General features: G+C 49.6%; 2 protein-coding genes and 1 long non-coding RNA gene across 3 annotated transcripts in view; 1 reads left to right on the forward strand and 2 right to left on the reverse strand.

The window, feature by feature from the left end:
* Klhl3 (kelch like family member 3) overlaps window positions 1–10,758 on the reverse strand; it is a 115,396-nt gene extending 104,638 nt beyond the window's left edge. The window contains 1 exon segment of the mRNA XM_038334485.1: window positions 10,303–10,758. Within this exon segment, the coding sequence (XP_038190413.1) occupies window positions 10,303–10,358 (56 nt within the window). The 5' untranslated portion in view covers window positions 10,359–10,758.
* LOC119817320 lies at window positions 9,996–11,901 on the forward strand. Its single transcript, XR_005285889.1, has 2 exons — window positions 9,996–10,138; window positions 10,818–11,901. It is a non-coding gene; the product is annotated as an uncharacterized LOC119817320 (long non-coding RNA).
* Window positions 11,902–21,588: 9,687 nt separating this feature from the next.
* On the reverse strand, window positions 21,589–24,221 carry Hnrnpa0 (heterogeneous nuclear ribonucleoprotein A0). Its single transcript, XM_038333889.2, has one exon. It carries the CDS (start codon window positions 23,981–23,983, stop codon window positions 23,081–23,083), a length of 903 nt encoding a protein of 300 aa, XP_038189817.1. The 5' UTR covers window positions 23,984–24,221; the 3' UTR covers window positions 21,589–23,080.
* Window positions 24,222–26,581: the final 2,360 nt, after the last annotated feature.

A 26,581-nucleotide genomic window follows, 5' to 3' on the forward strand; every position in this document is an offset into this window, starting at 1 on the left:
ACTAACTTTGGTTTTTGGCTTCTGTAGCTAATTCTGCTTCTGGCTAACTGCTCTCGTTAACTGAAGTAGTGACAACCCATGCCTTAAAGCTCACCCTGAGAAAGGTTCAGGGTTACGCTGGGATCCCAAATAGCCAGTGTAGTTGCCCCTGGCTAATAAAGGCTTCCTATTGGCTGAAATTCTCGTCTGAGCAGTCTTCTCTGGTGGGTCCCCATGACACTGTAAGACAACTCAGCACACCCAGCACGGGATCGTGATGCAGCAGGCCCTTGTTGCATGTCATGATTGGTTCTGAGCGGTAAATCATCAGATGGGACTACATGATCTGACTCTATCTCTGCCAACTGTAGATACCGACAGCAGAGTAGGCCTCAGGATCGAACTAGGAACGAATACACAGAAGCCATCATTAAAATGTACATAAAAGACACACACTCGCCAGGCAGTGGTGGCGCACGCTTTTAACCCCAGCACTCGGGAGGCAGAGGCAGGCGGATCTCCGTGAGTTCGAGGCCAGCCTGGTCTACAGAGTGAGTTCAGGACAGCTAAGGCTGTTACACAGAGAAACCCTGTCTTGAAAAAACAAACAAATAAAAAAAGATATGCTCTGACTATGCCTCTCTGTAGTCCGCCGCTTCCCCTGCCCTCTGAATCCCAAATCCCATAGCAATGTCTTACCTTCTCCCCTACTGAAATTTCACATAAGTGAATCCACACATATTCCCGAATTGCCTCTCTCAAGCTAGTTCTTTCTGTATTCTCTACCTCACAAGACATAACCAGCAGGAACACTGCAAGCCCCTTGAGGACCCCCAGCCACCAAGTTCCGCCCACAGAACACTCTAACTGCCTTAACTGCTTGGCACAGACCCAGTCCTACGGAGAAAAAAGCCCGAGCTCAGGACCTGAAATCCTACCAATCCCTACCCTGGGAAGTTCCACCCCCAAGAAACTCTTATAAAAATCTGCCTGCTGCTCAGTCCTCTGCTGCTTCTCACCTGAGCAGAGGCGGCCACCCACCTGGGGTTTTCCCTCCCAATACATCTCTTGTGTAACATTTGCTGTGTAGTGTGACTTTGTGGTACCCCCTGCTTTCCTTCCCTTCAGAACTGTATACTGGGAAGCCTCCCTACACACACACACGCGCACACACACACACACACACACACACACACACACACACACCTGAGCAGAGCTATAACACTTAAGGTGGGGGACCCTTTCCCCTCAGAGCTGTAACACTTTACAAACACGCCAATCCCAGACAGAAACGGGGGCACTGTCCTCGATGGCTTGCTTCAGCGCACCCTCGTCACACACGTCCGCAAGTCTATTCCCTGTCCTCCATGTCTGCTAGCCATCTTCTCCTGGCTACTACGACCACAACCTCCCTTCTGCCTCGCTTATCACCATCACCTCCTTTCCAGTGTCAGCGTGGTCAAGGCATGAAGCCTCTTCCTGAGTCCTCACAGGACTCAGCATGAACCTCAGAGAGCTATCATGGTCTTTCGTACCCCACCGTTGCCCTGGAGACTCTTTTCTATCATAGAACTAACATACTTGCAACAACCGGAATACTCGATGCTCTTCGGTTTGGTGAAGTGTGTCTACACCACCACCTTGTCTCTCCCAGGTGTAGCTCAGCCCCAGATCTTCATGTGTCTACGCAGAAGCCTCTCCTACCACCTTCCACCATCCGCTTACCCCTTCTCTTCCATGCTCCCATCGTACTCCGACCTTCTCTATGTTGTCTTCGGAAGAGCTCTTGTCTGTTCCCCCACACACACACAGTGCACGCTGCTCAGTGGCTACAGTGTGACCAGGGGAAGGCGCCCAGACTAATTACGATTATTTATTCTTCCCTGTGTTATAAACTGTCCCTCCATGAGCAATAACCTTGTCTCTTGGGATTTGGAGACAGGTATGTGGCTCCTAGTGCACAGGTGTGGAGCCGTCTCCTGAGAGACACAGCAGACCTAAACGCAAAGGCTTCAGTGAGAGTGATATTGGCAAGCTGTGAGTTCTGAACATTTCATATGGTTTATTTACGTTATCTGATTTTCCTAATAGCTAAACTGAATAACTGAGCCATAGAATTCCTAAAAGTTTAGTAAAAGTGACTTCAGCAAGTTTGACTCTGTGAGACTTTCAGCTCCATGTGAACCAAGATGTCACCTCAGTTCCATCTTCTTAGTATGCAGCACATGACAGGTACTCAACACCGAGCCTTGGACAGGCACTCAACAGTGAGCCTTGGACAGGTGCTCAACAGCGAGCCTTGAACGGGTACTCAACAAGCCTTGGGCAAATGAAGGCTCCATGGGCTGAAACTACCGACAGCTGTGTTCTTCCTGACTCCTCCTCTCTAAAACTAAGCCTGGATTTATTGCCTTCCATCCAATGCTCCCCCGTCACTTTAGGGAGGAGGCACAGCCCAGACCCCTACATATAATGCAAAAGCAGGAAGACTGGGGGAGAGAAAAAGCCAGCAGAGGGACAAGCAGATAAGTCAGCGCTTACCTTGTGAGTCCTTGGTTCCCTTGTGGGGAAAAGCCAGGCAATGAGCCCAAAGGATATCTAGGAGGCAGGTAGAAGGAGCCCCTCCAAGCAAACTACCAAGCAGAGTGTTAGAGCCCTAGAGAGCAAGGACCTCCAAACCATGGACAGTGTGGAGGATCTCCCAGGGGATAAGGAGGTGAGGCAGCCAAAGCTTGTAGACTAATGATTCCCCTCCACAAATATTCACACAACAGAGCTCAAAAGTCTTGGCTCATGCCAGGCCCCATACGTGGGGCCCAAGAGCGTTCTTGTCAAGCTCACAATGAGACAATAAAGACAGGCGAAGTCGCCTAAGGAAGGCAGAGCTACGCTAAGGAAGGCAGAGCTACGCTAAGAAAGGCCAGCAGGACTAGACTCAATTCACTAAATTCTCTCAACAAAGAAAGGTCCTTTGGAAGGAAAAAAACAAAAACTAGAAATTAGCTATAGGTCCATCTCATCTCACACTATATAGAAAAGAAAGGGATTTAATTATCCTATGATACCACTTGGTTAAGCCATGAGACCTTGGATAAACTACATATCTAAAAAGTAACCCAATCCTAAAGTTCAAGATAAAAATTACCAAATTTTGGTATGGAATATTTTGATCACATTCTGACACTTCTGAGACTGCCGATAAATTTTACATTGAATCAGAGGATGGAGCTATATACAAGCTGACCAAAATTAGCCATAGAGGTTTTGGAAGGCAGAGGACATACAGAGAGACACAGGAAGAGGTAGGACGGAGCTTAGAAAGATTCTCCACCCTTTTGGATTGAGGAAGGAGAGAAAGAAGAGGTCACTGGTCTCTTCTCCGTCACTTCTTTAATCATTCAGGTTTTTGCCCTGAGTATTTATTGATAAAGGATAATTAGATAAACACTTCAAAATTTGGATGTCTACTTTTGGTTGATGAAGGACTGGGCAGTTGAGTATGTCCAGCCACCATAATCTAGACCTTAGTGAACCCTGCCGTCCAATAACAGCATTTACACACGAGCCACACACTCTTCCAGCAGGACCACCTTGAACGCCAGCATCAGATGCTGCTAGGAAACAGCCCACGGAGTCACACACCGGATACGCCTCAGAAAGCTCTGAGTCCCAGGAGACAGTTAATCACTGTCAGCATCTACTGGAAGTTGACTACACTAAAGGGTCTTACATCCATTATCTGGTGTCATCTTCAGAACAATAGTATGAAGCAGGAACTACCATCTCCTGATGCGCTGAGATAGAATTTGTCCAGACAGTCCTACATCATACTAATTTTCCTGAACTTAGCAGCCCTTCACGCCAGCCAGCCACGATTGATGAACGCTGTTCGTAGCTGCTGCCACTTGTACGACACCCTCCTCCCTGACCAACTTCAAGAACAGGTGTTACTAATCACATTCCTGAAGGCCTAATTCACGACTTGCCTTAAAGTCTGGATGAAAGACAAGTTATATCAAGATATAAAACACTTGAGTTCATACCGGTAGAATTAGCCAAGGAAAGCTCCCTGCCATGTGGTTTTCTGAAAGCCAAGCTTGTATGAGGCTAGAACAGGAGAGCTGAACTCATGGTGAATGCCAGTATGACAGAGGTCCTGGTGCGAATTCACACGTAAAAGGGAAAGTAGGGAGCTGGAGAGATGGCTCAGTGGTTAAGAGCACTGGTTACTCTTCCAGAGGACCCAGGTTCCATTCCCAGCACCCACATGGTGGCTCACGACCTCGATAATGCCAGTTGCAGATGTGATGGCCTCTCTAACCTCCAAGGGCAACAGGGACATACTTGGAAGCAAGACATGCAAGCAAATCTTCACACACACGCACACTGAAACTAAGCAAGGAAAGACAGCCTAAGATCTTCACAAATCATAGAAAGTCACATTCCATCCTGAGAGTCACTGAACTTACATAACAAGAGAAAAATCTTAGAACAAAGCATGTTCAAACTATTTTTTACATAGCTTCTCGCTGGTCTGTTCAATCTAACCTACTTCTGGGCTCATCTAGAAATTTTCTTTTTAAAAAATAGGTCATTTCCATAGTGGGATAGTATCAAATAAAACAGTCGATTTGGAACGCACACAGAAAATGTTCTTGCCTGGATATGCCTCAACCGTCTATCAAAAAAACTCTAAAAGGCCAAATCTTTTTTTTTTTTTTTTTTTTGGCCAAATCTTGATCTGGAAAAAATAAAATAAAATGTCCGCCTTTGCTGATTTTGTTCCCTTTCTACTTTAAAGAAAAAAAGTTCTATCTTCAGAGGGAACTTGACTTCCATTATCACCATTGTGATGATGTGCAGGGTTTCAGGGGGTGTGGGAAGACAGGCATTTCTGCACAAGGGTCTACTCGTGACTCTTAGGGCCAGGGAGAGGACGAAGTGCCTGGCCAGCAGGAACTGGAGTAGAAAACAAGGTTATGTTCCTGGGCATGCGCCCTGTGCTGTCTCAGCAGTGGTTAACCTGTTGATGCAACCTTCAGCCTTTGGAAGAGCAGCTTTCCAGGCTGTCTCTGCAAGGTTTCTACCCACTGCTGTCCAGAGCAAACACCCAACAAACACCTTCCTCTCAGGAGCTCCCTAAGGCACAACAGCAGGCTCCTGTCGATAAGAGCCAGCCAAGAAGACCGTCCCCTAAGGACACCTCACAGGTGGGCACAGCAGAGCTGTGCCTAAAAGACTTCTCAGGCAGGAGCGCCCAACCCTTCCCATGACAAAAATCATATAGCTTTAAGAAAAATGAGCAACCAGCTTCTCCTTTTGATGGCATCTCTACTAAAGAATGCTTTTCTCTGCAACCACTGAAGATCTGTCGGTTTTGGGCCTTCAGGATGTGTGTGTGTGTGTGTGTGTGTGTGTGTGTGTCTGCGTGAGTGCGCGCACGCACACACATGTCTGTCTGTGCCTGTGTGTATATGTCTCTGTCTGTCTGTCTGTATATCTCTCTCTCTCTCTCTCTCTCTCTCTCTCTCTGTGTGTGTGTGTGTGTGTGTGTGTCTGTATGTCTGTATATGTCTATGTCTGTGTGTGTCTGGTCTGTCTGTCTTTCTGTCTGTGTGTTTGTATATGTTTGTGTCTGTGTGTGGTGCCTGTGTGTCTGGATGTGTCTGTGTCTGTCTCTTTCTCTCTGTGTGTCTGATTGTCTGTCTGTACCTATATATTTATATGTCTATGTATGTGTGTGTCTGGTCTGTGTGTCTGTATATGTCTGTGTCTGTGTATGTGGTGTCTGTGTGTCTCTTTCTGTGTCTGTCTGTGCCTATGTATGTATATGTCTATGTGTTTGTCTGTCTGTCTCTGTCTGTGTGTCTGTATATGTCTGTGTCTGTGTGTATAATGTCTGTCTGTGTGTATTTGTGTGTATCTATGTGTGTATGTGTTTGTCGGTGTGTCTATGTATGTATTTGTGTGTCTGTCTATATCTGTGTGTGTGTAACATACACAACAAAATTTATGCTCTATCGTGGAGCCCATGGCATTGCCGCACAGCCATCCCCCACTACCCATCTCTGCAGCTCACCTCTCCATTTGAAATCCCACACCTGCGCGGCAATCCCTACTCCCCTTCCTCTACCCCCTGGCAACCACTTCACTTTCTGTTGCTATAAACTGAGTTTATCTTGGAAGTGGAAAATTTAATTCATTCATAAGGTTGGTTTTCAAATCTAAAATAAAACCCCAACAGCAAGGGCAGCTGCCATTTTCATGTCTGAGAGAAGTGGAAGAGGAAGGGAAGGAGGGGAGAGGACAAGTCACGAAGAGCTGATCAGAACCTCTAATCACCTTTCTCCACTCACCAAGCCTTGGTGATCACCCATAGAGGAAGATTTAGCATCAGAAGACCTAGCAGGGAGCTGATGAGCTCGGGATGTGGCAAAGGAAGTGTGACTCCACGGGCTCTTCTTGAGGTCTCAACCTGAACGAGGAATGCCCAGCTCATGCCCACTGGGGTATCTGTGTGCCACATGGCAATGTAAAGGGAGGTAAAAATAGATCTTGGCGAAACCTTAAAACATAAAATAAAACGCAAGCGGTGTGAGGCCTGGGAGGCACCTCACTGTGAAGAGATCGCGTAAGTTAGGAGACGCCTGCTACGTTTTCCCTCTGTGCTCCTGTGAGAACGGTCCCACATGATCTGCTCTGGATAACTGATAGAGGAAAATCCTAATGGCTTTGTTAGCATCCCGGGGCACAGCAAGCAACAGAGGGTCCAGGGACAACAGTAGCTGTCACACTCTAAGTGCTTACTCCATGCCAGAAAAAACAAAAGACAGAACTTGGTACTGTACACAAGCTGCCTCGTTTAATCTTCACAACAACCCACAAAGAACGGTGTTATTGTTCCCTTGCATATAAAAAATAGCTCAGTAAAAACACAATGCACACAAGGTCATATGGCTTGTGAAACACTTCACTTGGAATCTGTGTTATTCCCAAGCCCACACTTTCAATTAATAACGTTTCAAGGTAAAAAGTATTTTCGTACCCTCATAGCAAGGAAAGAAAATTATTCATAGAAATCTTTTGGCTGAAATGTTTTAATGCTTAAAAATAGCCCCAATTACGTTCAAGCAGGTTAAATGTGGAACAAGCATGAGACGCGGAATGCCTCCAGCCCCTGGGGGTCGGACTCGTGACCTGGGCCAATCACTCAGCTTCCACCCTTGGCTTCCAGGAAACTTATAAACCCAAGCTGCCTCCACCTCTTCTTTAATGTCAGGGCATTGCAAGTGGAGCTGGGACAATCAGCCTGATAGCCACGGAAGTTCAATCTTTTCTCCCACCTTTTTAGTTACCAGAGTTCCTCACAAAAGTCACCAGCTAAGGTCAGGATGCAGAGACTGAGAGAAAAGGGGATGTCTACATGGTAACCCCTCCCCCCAAGGCCCGTGGGTCTTTGTGGAAGAGTGGGGAGGAAAGGGTGCAGAGTCAATGATGGTGGAGGAATTCAAGGAAACTGTGTTTTACAAGGTATCAGGGCAACTGCACACGGGAACGCACGGCAGTTATGACAGCATACACAAGATCCGTGTAAGCTCAAGACATACAAACTCCCAATTGGGGGGGGGGGTTCACAAAGCCCCACCCGTAGCTGAGGAGACGCCAGCGCCAGCGTCTGAAGGCTGCTGGGAGGGGGAGAGTCAGGCATCCTTAGTGGTGTAATACCTGGTATACCAACCACACTCCAGGGCAGGCCTCACAACCAGTCGTGATCAGGAAACACAAACTAGACTCAGAAGGCTGGGGAGTGGGGGGTGATAGAGGAGAGGAGGTGAGTGGGGTGGGGACGCGGGGGGGGCTGTAATAAGAGAGAGGGAAAAGCAAGAACATGAAGGCTGGATGGGTTAAGAAGGTGGGGATGGATCGAGGAGGAGTTGGGGAAAGAGAGAATGTGATCAAAATACACTGTAAGAAATCCTCAAAGAATGAATAAGACTTGTTATATTATCAGTTAGACGCTCACTACCCAGCACCTACCACTGGCGGAGCTGTGTCAGTGAGAACTGCAAGGAGGAAGTACAAAGACGCCTTCCTTAGATGTGAGGACATGTTTCCAAGTTTGAGACTTGTCATTCATATGAAGCAGAAGCACAAAAAGACACTCTGGGCCTCTCATCCAGGTTTAAGACACAAGCAAGTGTGGCCAGGTAAAGTGTTACATGCCTTTAACCCTAGCACTTCGGGGGGATCAACAGGTGAATCTCTGTGAGTTCAAGGCCAACCTGGTCTACAGGAGTTCTAAGACAGCCAGGGGTGCGTAGAGAGACCCTGTCTCAACCCCTCACCCCACCCACTGAAAAAGAGGTTTGTAGGTTTGTCTGTAAGAACGTCTGCGAGGACTAAGACCGGAGGAGAAGTGTTATCAATAAGAGCTCTGGGAACGGGGCTCTGTGGCTGGGGAGCAGAAGGGGAGTGGCCATAAAAGACTCCAACAGAACTCTTGGTGGGAAATGGGTATGCTTTGCAAAGAGACAGGAGACAAATCGAAGAAGACTTATTTGTTTGGAAGGTAGGTTGTCCCCACAAGAGGGACAAAAAGTAATGACCTGGGCAGCCTGGTGAATGTTAGAAATCCTCAGCTGGGATTTCTTGCCTATGTGCAGCCTCCGAAAGATGAAAGCAAAGAGTACTCAGCCATAGGATCAGCTCCCCTCACTGACCACTGAAGAGCTCTTCACTATAAGGACTCTTGAGCACGAACTGAGGACGCCATCGCTGTCCCCAAATGCTCAGTGGGCAGCAGTCTCGCGCCCACCTCAGCCCAGATACGCTATGGGTGGTGCAAGCAGACTCAGTCCAGAACCTCACACCTCCAACCCATGACTTTCCTCTGCTAGCCACAGACCCATGAGAAAGGGCAAGGACCCCGTCCACCTCTGCCCCGAGGCCCCTGGATGTCCCACTGTTGTGGTGAAGGGAGCCCGGAAAGTGGCTATGAGGCAGCTAAGTCTCAGAAGTCCTAGGCTCGCAGTTCTCAACCTGAGTGTCACGACACTTTGGGGAGGTCAAACGACCTTTTCACGGGGGTTGAATATCAATCAGACATCCTGTATATCAGATTTTGCAGTGCGATTCATAACAGTAGCGAAATTACAGTTATGAAGTAGCAATGAAAATCATTTTCAGTTGGAGGTCACTACCGCAGGAGGAACTGTTAACGGGTCACCGCATTAGAAAGACTGACAGCCACTAGTCCTGACTTCCTGTGAGTGTGGACTGAAGAGGCGCTGGTCTCTACTGCTTTTTCAGACGGGAGAATGAAAGGAACAACAGCTGCTCTCACTGGGCCGAGTCAGGACACGCTAGGTGCTCCAAGGGTGTTGGCCTGATTGAGTGGTTCCCAGGGGACCAGCAACTCACAACTTAGATGAAAAGTCTTCCGGCTCTCCCTGTGGTCTTCTCTCCTCAAGGAAAATGGCAAAGCCTGTTTTCTGCACCAACCCACAGATGAGGAGGCGGCGGAGCTCAGACTTCTGATCCGTACTCTGCCAGATCCGGCCCTGCACTGTGGGAGGCTCAGCTCCTCAAAGTAAAACTGTACAAGCTCCCGCTGGCCAGGAGATGAACCCTGGTCAGCCTGTTCCTGCTCAGTACAAGCACCTGAATGCCTTCTGTTGGTTCCTACTTTGTGGAAAGTCTGTGGGTTTCCTCTAAGACAGACCTCACAGCATCTCTCAAACTTTTAGACACAGACAAAACCGGTTGTGAGCAAATGTCACTTGTCTGGGTTTTCCTCCACCCCTCCCCGGCACACAAGCCAGGGTCCGTAAACACACATCACAGGCTCCTTTTTGAGGAAAACCGTCCACTTGGCATGGTTCTTGAAGATTCAACCACCTCGGTGTGACTGAGGCAAGTGTCCCGCTCCAAGACCAGCCCTGCAGTGACATCAAAACACCCCACCGAAGAAAGACACCCTGGGGAGAGGGAACGCCTCCCCGAGGCAGCCTGAAAAGGGCAATCCTGATTCCAGCCGTGCTGAAACTATTCCCAACGCCAGCCAGGAAGTTCCTTCTTTCGGCGTGCTCTGCCGCTCAGCAAACCCAGACTTGCCTTAAGCAGGCACCGGGTCTCTATGTATCTCTGAGCCCTGGAAGAGGTAGGTTTCCAAAGGGACTTTCCTGTCCTCACTCTGTTTTGGGATCCCGCAGCGGCCAAGACTGGCAACCCTGCCTGGCTGATGCAAAAATGCCGGTGCTGACACCTTAGGCTCCCGGTTGCCTACACATGCATACTACACACACCACGCTTACACGTACGTACCTTTCGCCCTCCATTGTGGGAGGCCCGGTGGGGTTAGTAGCCGCCAAACTGTGCATGCACCCAGGAGCTAGCGCTGCTCTCGGGGTTCTCCCAGCAGCCCGGTGAGGGATTCTGGTCAGCAACAGTGATTCAGCATGGCTGCAATGGAGACCTCCTCCCTCCCCGTCCTCCTTCCTCTGACTTACTCGCGGCAGCTTCTACCGCAGAAGAGACAGAGGTAGAAAATGTCTTACCCAGAGCTCCCTACAGCCCTTTCAGCTGCTAAAAGCAGCAACCCACTCGCTCCCCTCCCCCGCAGGCTGGCTTCTCCTCTGTCTCCTAGGAACAGCCACAGCTTCGGCGGCAGCTACCCAAGGGCTATGCCACCTTTCCAACTGTTTCCTCATCTGCTCAGGCATCCCCAGCCCTAGCGCCTAGCCCACCCCACTGTCTCCTGCCTCCTCTGCAGTCGCAAAGTACCGGAGGAATTCTCACTAACAGAGAAAAGCTGACCCCTCCTTCTCTCCTCCTCCTAGGCTGTGTGAGTCTGTGTGCCTGGCCACATCGCTGGATTGAGGAGGCCCCTCTGTGGCCTGCGGTGGAGTTGACCCACCTGGGGAAATTCAGTTGTGACATCGGCTCTGCCTAATTTCCCTCACCAAATCCACAGTAGTTCCAAGAGGCGACAATGAGACACGTGGGATTGGGGCGGGTGGGTGTCACAGAACTGAAGCGATTAACTGGAGCAAGATGTGCATTGTTGTGGGGGCGGGGTTACAACTGAAACAAGCCCCTTGTACTACAAAAAAAGTCAAAGATCATTGCAGCCGTCAGTCGCCACAAGAACACTGCCACGCTGTCGTCCTGGGCCACGCTGAAAGGCCACCATAACAGAACAGCTGTCTAAGGTCTGCCAAGCTGAAACACCGCAAGCTGTAGCTCCGGCTCACAGGTCTACTACCAAGCCCCATGTCCAGCTGAAGTCCCTGTTCGCTCTGGCTGTTGGCCCTACCTGGAGTGGCTCCTCCAGCCTCGATCATAGAATCTTTATAGAACAGCAATAGATCACAGGTCTTCTAAATCCTTCCCTATGTGACACCAATGACAGCGGTGACCTCCAAAATAACTCCAACTGTTCATCGCCCCTAATGAACGTCTCGGGGAGCTCGTTGTTGGCATGCCTAGCTTCTCAGGCTAACAGACAATCTTGTGGAAAGCCGGAAGCTAGCTGTGTCTCCTAGACATAACCAACAGGCTCAGAGATAATTGGGTCAATTAGTGATAAAAATCAGCTCAGCAGCTTCCCCAATGGTGCAGAGAACACAGACATGTGTGCCCCTGTTCTAGGACTCCTCACCCACCGACACACCTGGCATCTCTGAGCCACTCAAGCACAGGCCGAGTGTGTGGCCTTCAGCTCGGTAGTCTTCCCCTGCTCCTGATGGATACTTGATCCCTCATTCACGAGACAATCCGTCCTGTCTTTGGGAATGTCCCACTTCCTTCTCAGTATGCCCTGAATATCTGCTTTCCTGGACTCTCATGTTTGTGTGGAATTTCTAGGGGGATACAATGATGTGTGTGAAAATATAAGAGACACTCACGTGTGTTACTGCTATAGTTCTGACCTGTGACGCTCACGCGTGTTACTGCTATAGTTCTGACCCGTGACGCTCACGCGTGTTACTGCTATAGTTCTGACCCGTGACGCTCACGCGTGTTACTGCTATAGTTCTGACCCGTGACGCTCACGTGTGTTACTGCTATAGTTCTGACCTGTGACGCTCAAGCGTGTTACTGCTATAGTTCTGACCTGTGACGCTCACGCGTGTTACTGCTATAGTTCTGATCTGTTAAATTTCTTCAGTGTTGCACAGACCTCCAGTCATCAAGCAAAGCAGGAACACAGGTACAGAAACTATATGGAAACCAGATGTATTAATGACTTGAACTTGACATAACGTTCTGACCTCAAACTGCCTAAGGTGTGAGTCTCAACGTTTATCTCCCCGACCTCCCCGTGTCCTCTTAGCTGGGACCACTACCCAAAGTCATATTCCCTCAGATGAGAGGAGCCCCGAGTGACAACTCACACCCAATGGCCCTGTATCTCCATTTTTTTCACAGCCAAACCCCTATCTTTCTCCCACCACTTCCCTTCCTCCTCTAATCAGCTCCGTGCTTCTGTTCCAGATATTTCCTCTGGCTGTCAATCACGGGGACCACGGAAGCTGAGCATCACAAATAAGGAAGTGCGATCCCAGAATCCGTGCCAGAGCGCAGGCACATAACTAGCATAGGAAGTCAACTGGGTGAGCCACAAGAGGGCAAAGCTGGCTTCCCTTTGTGCAAGCTTTCATTCACGTCTTCACCACGCAGGAAAGAGGAAGGGGAAACCAGTCTGAAAAGGAAATACTTACGGTTTTTAAACTTATTCACGTCCAAAATGAATTATTAGAGACTATATAAAGTCCCAAGTGGTTTCCTTGCAAGCTGCTCTTGCCACACTAGCCAGTGTCACTGGGTGTATCAGAGCCAGACCATGCCTGCACTTCCCCACCACCCATTACCCGGGAGCCAGGGTGGAGAAGGCCGTCCAGGAAAGCTGTCTACCAATACTGGGGGCAGAGCTGGGCCAAGAGCCTTCATCTGGGCCACAGCCTGACCTCCTCGGGCTAGGCTAATGCTCCTGACAGAACTCAGACAAAGAGAGGCTGCTTCAGTCTAGCAGGAGAAGCAAAAGGGCCCAAGTGGTGTCTGCCTGGAGGAAAACCCCAGTTGTGATCTGTCCCGAAGTATAGAAATAGAAGAGACACTCACCACATGTTACTGTTAAGTTTTGGCCTGTTAAATGTCAAGCAAAGACGGAACACGGGTTCTTCCCCACGCCTCAGGCTACCTCCCCAGTCAGCCAAACACACCTGGTAACCCCAGGTCTCCACCCCAAAGCAGTTTATGCAGTCAGCATTTCCAGTCATGATGCTATCCATCAGCTTCATCCAGAACCCTCCAGCTCTCGGTTGGCTTGAGAAGAATCAGTGTTGATTTGGTTTTTTTTTTTTGTTTGTTTTTTTGTTTTTTTTTTTTTTTTTTTTTTTTTGGTTTTTCGAGACAGGGTTTCCCTGTAGTTTCTAGAGCCTGTCCTGGAACTAGCTCTTGTAGACCAGGCTGGCCTCGAACTCAGAGATCCGCCTGCCTCTGCCTCCCGAGTGCTGGGATTAAAGGTGTGCACCACCACTGCCCGGCTAAGAATCAGTGTTGAAAGAAAAACTTCCTTTTTAGGTCTTGACTTGGTCTAGAAAGTTCTCTCTCCTGAGCGCTCCCTCAGCACAGGGAGCCAGAACGTCATCTGGAGACCATGCCTTCCCATAAGGCCCCTTTCTCTCTTTCCTGGCTCCCACAGTGCGTTGCTCTCTTACTCGGCAGGTGCCTAGCATAGCACCGTCTCAAGTCATACCATGCATCTGAACCATCTACCTAGCTCATTGAAGTGTAAGCATTGGGGGATCAAAGGCACAAAGGGACTTTTAGGGTGATGAAAATGTTCCTTGTCTTGATGGCTTAGGGGGTGCCAGAGAAATGGCTCTGTGGCTAAAATCATGGATTGCTCTTGCCAAGGATCTGAATTCAGTTCCCAACACCCATGTCAGGAGGCTCACAGCAACCTGGGGCTCCAGCTCCAAGGGTGCTTGCATTCACCCATGCACATATGCAAACATGGTCCCACACATATTTATATAATTAAATCTTATTTTAAAGAGAGACTGCTGCATTTTAAAAATTATACACTTAGAAAGGGAACATCTACCTAAGTCTGTATATTACAAAAAGAACACTGGACAGTTTGGCTCTACCTCACACCTGTGACAGAGCCCAGGATGAGGAATTCACGACCCCGTAGATGACTGAATGCACAGCTAGACAAGATCACATAGACTTTGATATGCTAATGGGCCACGGTGCAAACGTGCTCACCAGATAGACGACCCCATGCACGTTGCTTTAGGAGCATCATTTTTCCCTTCTAAAACTAGAGGCTAATATCACTAGCTATGTCTGAGAGTTCTTAGTTTAGATACAGACGTGAGCAGGCAGTGAAAACCCGGCCGATGACAAGTATCTAAAAGCCACCAGTGGCACCCAGTCCCACGGTCTTCCTCAAGGTTATTAAACAGCCTTGAGCCCCTGATCTTGGAACCAAGGAAAACGTTAGTCAGGTTGAGAGGGCCTTTGTGGAGTTAGCATCTGCTCCCAGTGGCCACAGCTGCTAACAAGTCAGCAAGGAGCAGCCAAGACTGGGGCTAGGGGTTGAGCCCACCTGCCTGTTGCCTCCCAAAGTCCCAGCAGACTCTGGGCCACTTGCTGGAAAAGCAGGAGGAAACTGAGAAAGAACCAAGGGCCCCCAACAGTCCGGCAGATCACTACTTGGTCCAGGGGGACACTTGCCTTCCTTCTCTTCTGCTCTGAGAACAGAGAACGCGTGTCCTGGGTCAGCCTTCTAAGGATGACCACGTGTGGATCGCTCCTGAGATCTGTGCTCCACCTTCACGATGCTTGCATCTCCTCTGCCTCCAATTAACATCGCAGTGAGCAACCGCGACAGCTCCCACTCCCTCTGTATTCTCAGAGCCGGCGACAGGCTCCACATTGCTGACTCACTTGTATCCTTTATTTTTATTCCCTCCAACCCATAGGGGAGGGGACACATATCAGATACCTGTATATCAGATATTGCATTGCAATTCATAAGAGTATCAAAATTATAGTTATGAAGAGGCAACAAATTGGAGGTCACCACAGCATGAGGAGCTGCACTAAAGCATTGGAAAGGTGGAGAACCCCTGGGCTAAGGATTGTAAACATGAGAGGGCTGAGGTTCTGAGGTAAATAACTTGACCAAGGCCTGACCAAGGGTGCCTGGCCCAGACAACTTTCAACCTCACTTCTGATTTAGGAACTCCTAAATCAGAGCTGGCACCCAAAACTTCCAAAGCCCTCTTTTAGGAATGACCTCTGGTCCCCAAGCAAGGTAGCCAGTGTGGAAAGCAGATGTGCAGCATCCCCGGGAAGGGAAGCAACCTCCACACACCTAAGGGATTTACAATGCTCAAGTTTTTCCCAAGAACTCTCTCCTTTCCCAGGTCTGCAGCTCACAACTGGCGCCCTCTGCTGGTCAACCTGTGGTTCTCTCCTAGCAAAAGTGAAACCGCTTTTCACGTCAGCCTGACGTCTAGAAAGAAAAGGAAAAGCCTGCTTCAGTCACAGACAGATTCGAGAACGAGCATTAGTTCAGCTTTGATGGTGTTGGCCTTTTATCTGCTCCCACCTCACCTTTCAGTTCTTTTCTGGATACAAAGAAAGTCTAACTGTTCTGCATAAAAAGGTTAAAAAAATGATGTATTCTCCCCCACCAATCTAGTATACCGCCATATGTGTGTGTGCTAAGGTACGGTGTGCACACCCAGGAGCTAGAGACTGTTTTTCTATAGTGCTAACAGCGAACTCCATGGCCTTGCACAGGGTGGGTGGACACCAACCAGCGGTCTACATGGGCCAAGCAGCACTACTGGTTTGGCCTCCAGAGCACGGGATGGCAGGTGTACGCCGCATGCCCAGCTAGGCACTGAGGGTGCACACATTTGAAATAATGTAAAACCCCACATGCAGCTGAGCATGGTAATAGAGGGCTAAACTCTCAGGTACTTCCTGCCTCAACCAGAGTTCGAGGTCAACCTGGATAACTTAGTAAAACTGTCTCAGAAAGGAAAGTCAAAAAGTGAGCCTGGGGATGAGCGCTCGCCTGGCGTGCAGAGGAGGAGTGGGGAGCTGGAGAATGTCTCTGGTCGCTTGATAGCTTATACTTCAGCCAAGGTCCACTGAACTCTGCCATGGGCTACAACGCGGCTATGGCATAAAGTTCTGTAAACCTGGCATGACTGGAAAACCCAAGCGTTCACAGGCTGACAGACAGGGTTACACACATAATGGCAGTACCTGAGGCACTCAAGAGACGTGCCCGTCAGAAGTCAGCTTGGAGAAAGTGGAAGCCAGAAGTAGAAATAGCATTTGGATCTTATGAAGTTTGTGGCAGGGTTTTGTTGTTACTCTTATGGCTCAGTGGTTATGAGCACTGGCTACTTTTACAGAGGACCAGAGTCCAATTCCCAGCAGCCACATGGTGGCTCACACCCATCTATAATGAGATCTGGTGCCCTCTTCTGGCGTGTAGGCATACATGCAGGCAGAACAGTGTATGCATGATAAATAATAAATATTTTTTTAAATTACACTTTATTTTGCTTTTTATTTTGACTTTTTTTGCTTTATTTACTCATATATATGTATCTATATGCACATGTGAATGCAGATCTGTTCTGACCACAGAGGTCAGGAGGTATCAGATCCCCTGGAGCTGGAGTTATAGGTGGTTGTGAGCCAATATGTTGAACATTGGAAAACAAACTCTGGTTCTCTACAAGAGCAATAAGAGCAATATGTATTCTTTACTACTGAGCTGTGTCTCCAGGCCACAATCTTGTTTCTTTAAAGCAGATCTCCATATGTGCAGCCCGGGCAACTCTCTGATGCACAATATTCTTGCTTCCAGAATTCCGGGTCTGTGACATTTCCAAACACCCCTGAGAGTGTTTGGAGAAAGATCTCCCGGGGCACGGGTGGCTGACTTGTGAGCACTTGCCCCATGGTGTCAATTACACACACACACACACACACACACACACACACACCTGTGTCAGAGCGCCCCAAGCCTAACTTCTACCTGCTGAACTCATAGTTGAAGTTCACTGTAATGACACAGTTAAGTATATGCTCCCAAAGGGGGGGGGGGTAGCGTAACACTGGTACACAGCCCTTGTACAGTAAACACCTTTGTAAGTTAGAGAATGGGGAGACAACTCCCTAAGCTCAAGTGCCTGGATAAAAGTCAAGATGACAAATAGGCCATCTGAAAGGATGGCACCATCAGGTGAGATACGCGAAGTTTCCTTGGCTGAAAACCATATAGCTATGGAGGAGACAGTCTGTTATACTTTAATCCAACTAGTTCCAAATGCCAGCCTCATGAACTATTATCAAAAACAGTTATACCAAAAGAATAGAAATTCTGTCAAAGTCAAAAAGCAGCTTTTAAAATTCAGGTCCTGCCATTCCTCCACTCAAAACCCTCACATTGCTGGCAGCACGCCTGTGGTCTCAGTCCTCAGGAGGCCGAGGAAGGAGACCCAGGCTAATCAGCTAGCACACCACCTGCCAGGCTACACACCAGACCCTGTCTCAAAAACAAAACAAAACAAAAAAACCCGAGTGGCTTTCTACTTGTTTGCTCAGAGGTGTTTTAGGTTGCTTTGCTGTTGCTGTGATAAATAAAATAAAAGTAAATTTAAAAAGGCAAAAAAACCCGACTTGGGGGAATAAAGAGCTTACTGGCCTACAGGTTACTTCAGACAGGAGCTGAAGCCATGGAGGAACACTGCTTACTGGCTAGCGGGAAGTTCAGGGTGTGTTCTTGATCTGTCCAGGCCACCAGAGACAGTGGGCTGGACTTTTCCCATATCAACATCAATCAAGACAGCCACACAGATTTACACACAGGCTGATCTAATGGAGGCAATTCCCCCAACAGAGGCACCCTGTCCCAGGCGTGTCGAGTTGACAACCAAATTAGCCATCACAGAGGCCTACAGAGGCCTACAGTGGCCTACAAATCCAAAGACAGGATCTGGTGCTCTCACACCTCAATGGGCACTTCTTTGCTCCTTTCTCCTCAACTGCAGCCACCCTAGTAAATCATTCTATTTAGTAAGAAACTGAATGTAAAACCCAACAGCAGCCATGGTGCACCAGACTCCGGCTGGCGCTACTAACCCCAGCCCGTCCATTACTTTCCGAACTATCTTGCTGCTTCCAAAGTCACATAACTTTCTCTTACAAAAGAAATTCCAAATATATACAGCAAATTGACTTTTCTTTTCGTCAGGAACTGGTGAAACAAATGGAAAACCTCTTCCTAGTAAAACGAGTCAACGAGAGCCGGAACAAGCTGTGGCTCGGAGGCTGCAGCTTCACGGGGCACCTCAAACTACGAATTACACTGTGGAATGCTTTCTAAATCTATGATGATTGTCATTTTTTTTAGACTTATTTTGTGTGTATGAGTATTTTGCCGGTATACACGTGTGTGCGCATACATGTGTGCACCGTGTGCAGGTCTGTGCCCTTCGGAGGTCAGAAGAGGGCTAGGACTAGGATTACAGCTATGAGCTACCATGTGGGTGCTGGGAACCTCGGCACCACCAAGTGCTCTCAGCTGTTGAGCCCATTCTCCAGGCCCTACGTCACTTTTTCACTAAATATCTCAGGTGACTGGTATTTCCAAAACTGTGTGCCACAGCTGTTTTGCTATTATTAGTGCTTGGCAGAAATAATAAAATTTAAATGGCTCTTTATTTAAAGGGTCTTTATGGCCTCATATTCAAAAGGGATGACATAAGGAACCCAGTACACCAGGCTTTGCATGTCAGCTAAGCAGCAGGAATGTCCTCTGTGGCTTGTCTTCCTAATCCAACGCTGACTCGTTCAAACACCGGTCACTTTCCTGCGACAGTCACTACTGCTCACAGTTCCAACTCAAATGCTGGCGGTGTCATACTTGTTTAAATCTCATCATCCTGACAAAATTGTGGGTACCTTAGGAGAAAAAGCTGGCCCCGAATCAGCTTAGAACTCATCAATTTTTCTGGTGAGTGTATCATAAAAATGAATCTCAGGGTCTCTCAAAGACTTATTACCAAGAATGATTTGAAAGCCATATTAAATCATAAGGGACCTAAACAACTGCATAGTCTAGAAAATAAACTGACTTTCCAGGTTAAATAGCAAACTGAAGTTATATCTCAATCTAGACATCCATTTTTGGAGATAATCACCTCTGACCCAGAGCAAACCTCACCTAGCACTTCCCAATTCCTCATTTTCTCCAACTTCTTGAGAATGCTTCATTCATGATAAAGGTATTCGGTAAATTATTTACAATTCAAGCAAAGCGACTGGAATGCTACGCCCTCAACTTCAAGTAGGGTGATACAGAAAAGTTACTACGTTCACTGCTGTGAGCTCAGAACTCACTGTGTAACCCGTCAGAAGAAGCTGAGCAAGGTCTACCTAAGTTAGAGCCTGTCCCTACCAAAAAATATATATATATTTTAAAGCTGCAAGATTCCTGGCTCCTATTTTCAATCCTTCATATTGCTTACAAGCTTGTAGCCAGCAGTAGACAACAGCATCTCTTCACAGAGTGACTGAGGACAGAAATAAACACACATCAACACTTACCTCCTTTTTAGTTTCTCTGGGAACTTTTTATGTGGGGGGGGGGGGACCACAAGCTTATCTCATTTTTAAGAGAGCAGGAAAAAGGCATGCCTCAAGCTCGTGTGCATCAGATGAGGAAAAACTGTCCCACTAAGCTCCTTAGTCTTGGCCGCTCCTTCCAAAATGGGGAAAGAGCACATGTCCATAATCCTAGCACTAGGAGGGGAGGGCGGGGAGCAGAAGGATGCCTGAAACAATTTCAAGCCAGCTAGGGACACACCGCAGAAGGTGGAGGGAGGGGGCGGACAAGGAGGCCAAAATGAGGCTGGTGGAGCTCTTCCCTTCACTGACTGCAGCGGGGCAGAGTCCCACAGGTAACACCTACACACTAGCTAGACAGATGATGCTCAGACCAACCCACACCCCCAAGTACACTTCCAACCACCAGACACGTCCAAATCCACCTAAATTAAATGCAAGTGATCCGATTTAGGGTGTGAACAACCAAGAGACAAATCAACTGACTCTCACTTGTGGTCCTGAGCAAGGAATCCTAAATTCCAAACTCTCAGGCATCTTGTTCCTAAAACTAAGATCCCGCACTAGGGTACAATAACCATGAGTATATTCAGGCTCGCAGCACTCTGTGAACCTAAATCACTTTTAGGCTTTAAAGGTTTGAAATTCTGGGGTCTGGAGAGCTCAGCTTTCGAAGAGGACCCCATCTGGCAACTCACCGTCACCCGCCATCCAACTCCAGCAGATTCTTCTGGAGCTGCAGGAACCTGCATCACTCGACCTACACCCACATACATGGGCCTTTTTAAAAAGACCCCCCCCAAAAAAAGGCTTTAAACTATTAGCATCCCTAAAGATCTTCCAAGTCCATCAAGATGACTCAGATGGTAAAAGCACTCGCAGCCGGTTTGATCCCCAACCCACCCATTCCATAGGAGCAGACATGCACAAAACATCCTGACCTCCACAGGTAGCGCTCTGTGAAAGGCAGACTTACACGCACACTCACACAAAATAAACGTAAAGCTCTCCCAAACTGTCTTTTAACTAATGACTACTTTAGAATTTACAGATTCTGAAATGCAAGGAACTGGGGCAATTTCAACTTGGAAGTTGGATTCTATTCAAACATGAAACATAACCACCACCTCCTGTCAACTGGCTTCAAGTACTCCCTTCAGAGTCTCACAGGTGACTCCAACAGCTGTCCACCCATTCTAGAGCTCCCCATGCAGCCAGGGGAACACAGGAAGTGCTTACAAATGTTTCCCTTTTCCTGGCATACTATTCAACTGTCACAGAGAGCTGTTAGTGTACCATGAGTCGTGGGTCCTTTTCCTTCCAACAGCAAATTTGTCCTCCACTACTTTACCTTTTCCAAGGTAAAAAAAAAAAATGACAATTTTGTGTGACAATCTTCCACAATTCCTACGGGCTAACTCAAGAATCTTTTCACCAAAAATAAGCAAACGTAGAGATAGCACATATCGATAGCTTTAAATCATTTCCTGTAACTTCGAGGCACCCCCCTCCCCCAAAAAAACTGCATTAAATCTTCAAGTAGTCTCGTGAGTGAAAAGTTCAAGCAGAAACTTACGGGCAGTATAGCTAAGCAAGCAAAGAATTTCATCCCATTTTTTACTTCCATGTGCAGACCCTTAGCCATTAGAGGTGCTAAATATTTGAACCAAGCAACGGCCATCATTCATTAGAGTAACTGAGCAAACTAATCTACCATCCACGTCCCTTTTTTACCTAAGAGCCTTGGTAATTACAGATCTTAGAAATTACACCATGACAAAATGTAGGGAGGGCTCTCAACGTTGAAATATTACCACCATACATAAGGCTTTGGGCTTTCAAATTCTGAGTCACAAAAGCTTACCATTCCATTAAACCCAGAAAGTTAACTGGTACTGAACCCACCCACCAGATTATACATACTCTCACTCAATCATGTAAAGAATTGAATTCTTTATTTGTGATATCCATAAACGTTGCTATTCTATGTTTCTATCCAGGAAGGCAATTTTCTCCTATTATCAGGTTTTTTTTTGTTTGTTTTTTTCTTGTTTATAAACAACAACTTGAACTCTATTGCATGAAGGGCTACAAATACACGTTAACCAAGCAGAATACATATATTTTGTTTTACAACTTGCACCTAAAACCCCAGTACACATAGCTGCTTCAGTAGCTGTCAGAGCAGTTTGGGGCTACTGCCCGAGCTATGCATAGCAGTTTACATTTTCAAATCTTATGTAGAAAGAGACTGATAAGGGCTATTGACTACATTCCTGTGAAGCCCATCTCAGTTACACGGAAATGTGGAACTTTCAAGTCTGCAGATTTCTGATGGCAAACTGCTAAATCTGATGAAATTGTCCTCAACAAATCATTTCTTTAACCAACTCTTGCAGCTATACTGCCACTCAACCAGTAGATGGTGCTACACAGGCTGGACTTAAAAGGACAAAGTTCAGATCTAGGAAAAAAACATTTTAAACCTGCTCCGAAAAAAAAAAAAAATCACCTAGTGTTCGGGTAAACATAACCCTTATTTGTAACCATTCATTACAGACAAACCAATAAGGATGAAACTAGGCCATCTAAAAAAGTTTTAAACAGTTTTATATGAATGAGAACACATGCTTAAACACAAACTATTTCTTTTAAAACTACACAGTACATATTCTGAAGAAAATTCTCATAGAAAGAAGTGACCAACCATGTCAAGATGATAAGCTTAATCGCTTATTACAAGGCGATGGATGGATGCACAGAAACTTTAAACAGCCACATCCACCACTTCAAAAAGTTTTGACTCTAAGGGGTAAATTCAACACATCACTAGCTGGGCAACGGGAAGAAAAAAAAAATAACCCACAAGACCTCCTTTAAGTTTCTCAAAGTACACATCAAAAACTAACAAAAATATCCGTGAAAACGGTAAGGGGTGGATCCTAGGAAAAAAAATGTTAGACATGTACGGTCAAACACAATGATTTATTAAAAATAAAACGTAAAAATGATTTTTTACATATGCTTCCAAATTCCAGGCATGGGATCCAAGTAGGTTTCATAGAAAACGCTGTAGCCAGGTATCAAGTCCTTACAACAAAGTAAACTACCCCCCGCCCAACCCCCACCCAGGTTTTGCTACAGAATCAGCAAGTTCACTCCCTCCCACCCCCCCCAAAAAAACACAAATTAAAACAAGACATTTTTGCTAGTATAAAAACGACCAAGGTCCAAGTAATAATAAAAAAATAGAGTCCATCAATGACTGTAACACAAAAATGTGTGTGTGGGGCCGAGTCCACCTTCAGGGGGAGACAGGCAGGCAGAGGGGGGGTGTCCCCCCCGGGTAAGCGGCTCCCCCGAGGGCACCTGGGGCGGGCGCGGAGGGGAGAAGCGCCGCCGCCGCCGCCCGGCATCCGCAAGCCGGCTTCTAGAACGAGCCTCCGCCGTAGCCGCCGCCGCCGCCGTAGCCGCCTCTGTACGGTCCACTGTTGCTGCGGCCGCCCCAGCTGCCGCCGCCGCCGCCGCTCTTCATCGGCCCGTACGAGGACTGGTGCTGGCTGTAGCTGCCGAAGCCGCCGAAGCCGTTGCCGTAGTCGCTGCCGCCGTACGAGCCGCCGCCGCCGCCGCCGCCCCCGTAGGCGCCGTAGCCCCCGTAACCGCCGTAGCTGTTGTAGCCGCCGCCGCCGCCGCTCTTGGCCAGCCCGTTCTGGTCTCGGCCGCCGCCGCCGCCGCCGCGGCCCCGGCCGCCGCCGCGCCCGCCCCGCGCCGCCCGCGCGCCCCCGCCGCCCGCGTGGATATCCTCCTTGGGCACCGCCTTCTTCACCTCCACGCGGTGGCCCTGGATCGGGTGGAACTTGACCACCGCCGCCTTGTCGGCCGCGTCGTGGCTCTGGAAGTAGACGAAGCCGAAGCCGCGCTTCTTGCCCGACTGCTTGTCGGCGATGATCTCCGCCTTCTCCACGGCGCCGAACTGCGAGAAGTGCTCGATCAGGTCGCCCTCCGCCACGTCGCCCTTGAGGCCGCCCACGAACAGCTTCTTCACCTTGGCGTGCGCGCCGGGCCGGGCCGAATCCTCCCGCGACACGGCGCGCTTCAGCTCCACCGTGTTGCCGTCCACCGCGTGCGGCGACGCGGCCATGGCGGCGTCCGCCTCCTCCACGTTCGAGTAGGTGACGAAGCCGAAGCAGCGGGAGCGCTTCGTCTGGGGGTTCACCACCACCACGCAGTCCGTCAGCGTCCCGAAGGCCTCGAAGTGGCCGCGCAGCCCCGACTCGCTCGTCTGCACGTTCAGGCCGCCGATGAAGAGCTTACAGAGCTGCGAGTTCTCCATGTCGGCCACCCGGGCCCTGCCCCCGCCCTGCGCGCTCCGCGGCGTCGCCGTCGCCGTTAGCGGTCGCCGAGGCCTCTGCCGTCAGAGCCCGGGCCCGGCCGCCGCCGTCGTCGCCGCCGCCGCCGCTGCCGGCGGGGAGAGGGGCGGGAGGGGGAGGGAAGGAGCGCGCTGGCGGCCCGAGGGCGAGCCGAGGACGCTGGAACCCCACCAGGGCAGCCGCGGCCGCCACCTCCGCTCCCCTGCCAGGGCACCACACAAAGAGGCCGCTGAAGGCGCGCGCACCCTCCCCGCGCGGCGCGTCACGCGCGACGTCGGGCCGCCAGCCAATCGGCTCCGCGCTCGCCTTCGTCCCGCCCCCCCGCGCCGCAGCGCCGCTCTAGGCCGCGGCCGCCCCGCCCTCCGCGGCCTCGTCCGGGCCTCGCGCCGCGGGGCGTCCGCCGGGCCTTCCGCCTCCGCGCTCGCGGTCGGCGCGAGGCCGCACGGCCCCGGGGCAGGCCCGCCCGAGCCCTCGGCGCGCAGCCGCCCAGCGTTTCCTCTCGGCCGCGCGGCTGTTCCCGCAGCCTCGCCTCCCTCCCCTCGCCGGAAGCCCCGGCCCGACTCCGCAGTGGCCTTCGCGCCAGCCCCTTGAGGGACGTGTCCGGCCAGCCAATCACCGCCGGGTTCTCGGACCCGCTTCCGCCTGCCGCGGGACGGGCGCGCTCCTCTTACGCGCTGGCCTGGCGCCGCCTGTGCGGAGCCGGCTGCCGCCGCCCGCACGCCTCGTCCTCGCGCGCCCTCGCGGGCCCTCGCGGCGCTGCTGGCCGTTCCCAACGGATCTGCCCCGGGTCCCCGCGCGGGCTTTTTGAAACCTTGACTGTTGGGACGGGCCCGCGCCTGGCGTCGGCTCCCCTCCCGGGGCGCAAAGATGGAGGGCCGAGGCCTGCCCCGAAGGCGGTTACTGGCCGTTTGGGGTGGGCTGGTGGCCCGGTTAAACTAGCGTGGCTCAGGCCCCGTGCCAGAAGCAAGCCTGAATGAAGTGACAACTCCAAAAGCCCTTCGGACCGGGGGACCCGGACAGAGCCCGAGCCCCGGCCCGCGGTGACCTTAGCGATGCTCTGCCCTGTCCCCCTGCTGCAGGCTCCTGCAGACATGCTCCGTGCACGCCAGCCAGTGCTCGTTTGTTTAATCTGCCTCATCTATGCGCTGCTCGCTCAAGTTTTTGAGCCGGGCTTTATCTAGCCCCTGCTGGCCTCGAACTCGCGGGACATTAGCCTCCCAAATGAAGAAGTTGATCATTTTTGCTCCATGCTCACCGCCTCCCCTGTTTGGGAATTAAACCCAATTTCACTAGAGCTGTGTTCCCAACACTTTCCTCCCCTTCGCCCCTGCCTCTCTCAACTGCGCTGCCAGCTTCATAAAGATGGACAGCTTCTAGCACATTACCCGTGTAACTCACTGTGCTAGGTGTCCACAGATAAGCTCTACCTACAACAAGGAAAATGTATTTTGCTTAAGTAGTGAAATGTTTTAAAGATATTGCCCAAAGGGCTGAAGAGATGGCTCAGAGGTTAAGAGCACTGACTGTGCCTCCAGAGATCTTGAGTTCAATTCCCAGCAACCACATGGTGGCTCACAACCATCTATAATGAGATCTGGTGCCTTCTGTCCTGCAGGCGTACATGCAAACAGAACACTGTATACATAATAAATCTTTTAAAAAAAGATATTGCCCAAAATTTGCATGCCAGGGTTTGATAGAAATGGGGGAGTGGGGGCTGGAGAGATGGCTCAGAGGTTAAGAGCATTGCCTGCTCTTCCAAAGGTCCTGAGTTCAATTCCCAGCAACCACATGGTGGCTCACATCCATCTGTAATGGGGTCTGGTTCCCTCTTCTGGCCTGCAGGCATACACACAGACAGAATATTGTATACATAATAAATAAATAAAAGAAAGGGGGGAGTGGGCTTGACAACGTTTGGAAACAGGAAGGCTAAAACATGGACGTAACAGAAGTAGGAAACTCGAGGGAGGGAGGAGTTGTGGTGCCCAGATTCCTGTAACTGGAGTTAGGGGATTGTGTCACGTGGGTCCTGGGACTCAAACCCAGGGCTTCTGCAGCCAGTACTCTTCTGAGTCATCTCTCCTTCCCCAGGTCTCTGTTTTTATGACATTTCTAATGACTCTCTCTCCCTTCCCTGCCAAGCCATCTCCCATCTCTTTCTTATTCCCTCCACCCCTTTTTGTGTTTGTTTGTTTTTTTTTCGAGACAGGGTTTCTCAGTGTAGCCCTGGCTGTCTTGGATCTCACTCTGTAAACCAGGCAGACTCACAGAGATCCGCCTGCCTCTGCCTCCCAAGTGCTGGCTTGAAGGCATGCACCACCACCACCACCCAGCTAGCCAGGCTGATCTTTTGACTACTGGATTGGAACTATCCGTTGGAGCCTGGTGGGTCACCAGGGGCACACAAGGCAACAGTTCTCTCTTCTTGAATCTGTTCGTAGCAAATCGGTCAAAAGTGAGAACCCGTGAGCTCCTGTGCCATCCGTGCCTGGCTGATGACGGGCTCATTCTTGTACAGACCTCTTAGAGGCCTCGATAGGTGTGTCAGTGTGTAGCTG

Source organism: Arvicola amphibius, chromosome 6 (genome assembly GCF_903992535.2).
Source record: "Arvicola amphibius chromosome 6, mArvAmp1.2, whole genome shotgun sequence".
Lineage (NCBI taxonomy): Eukaryota > Metazoa > Chordata > Mammalia > Rodentia > Cricetidae > Arvicola > Arvicola amphibius.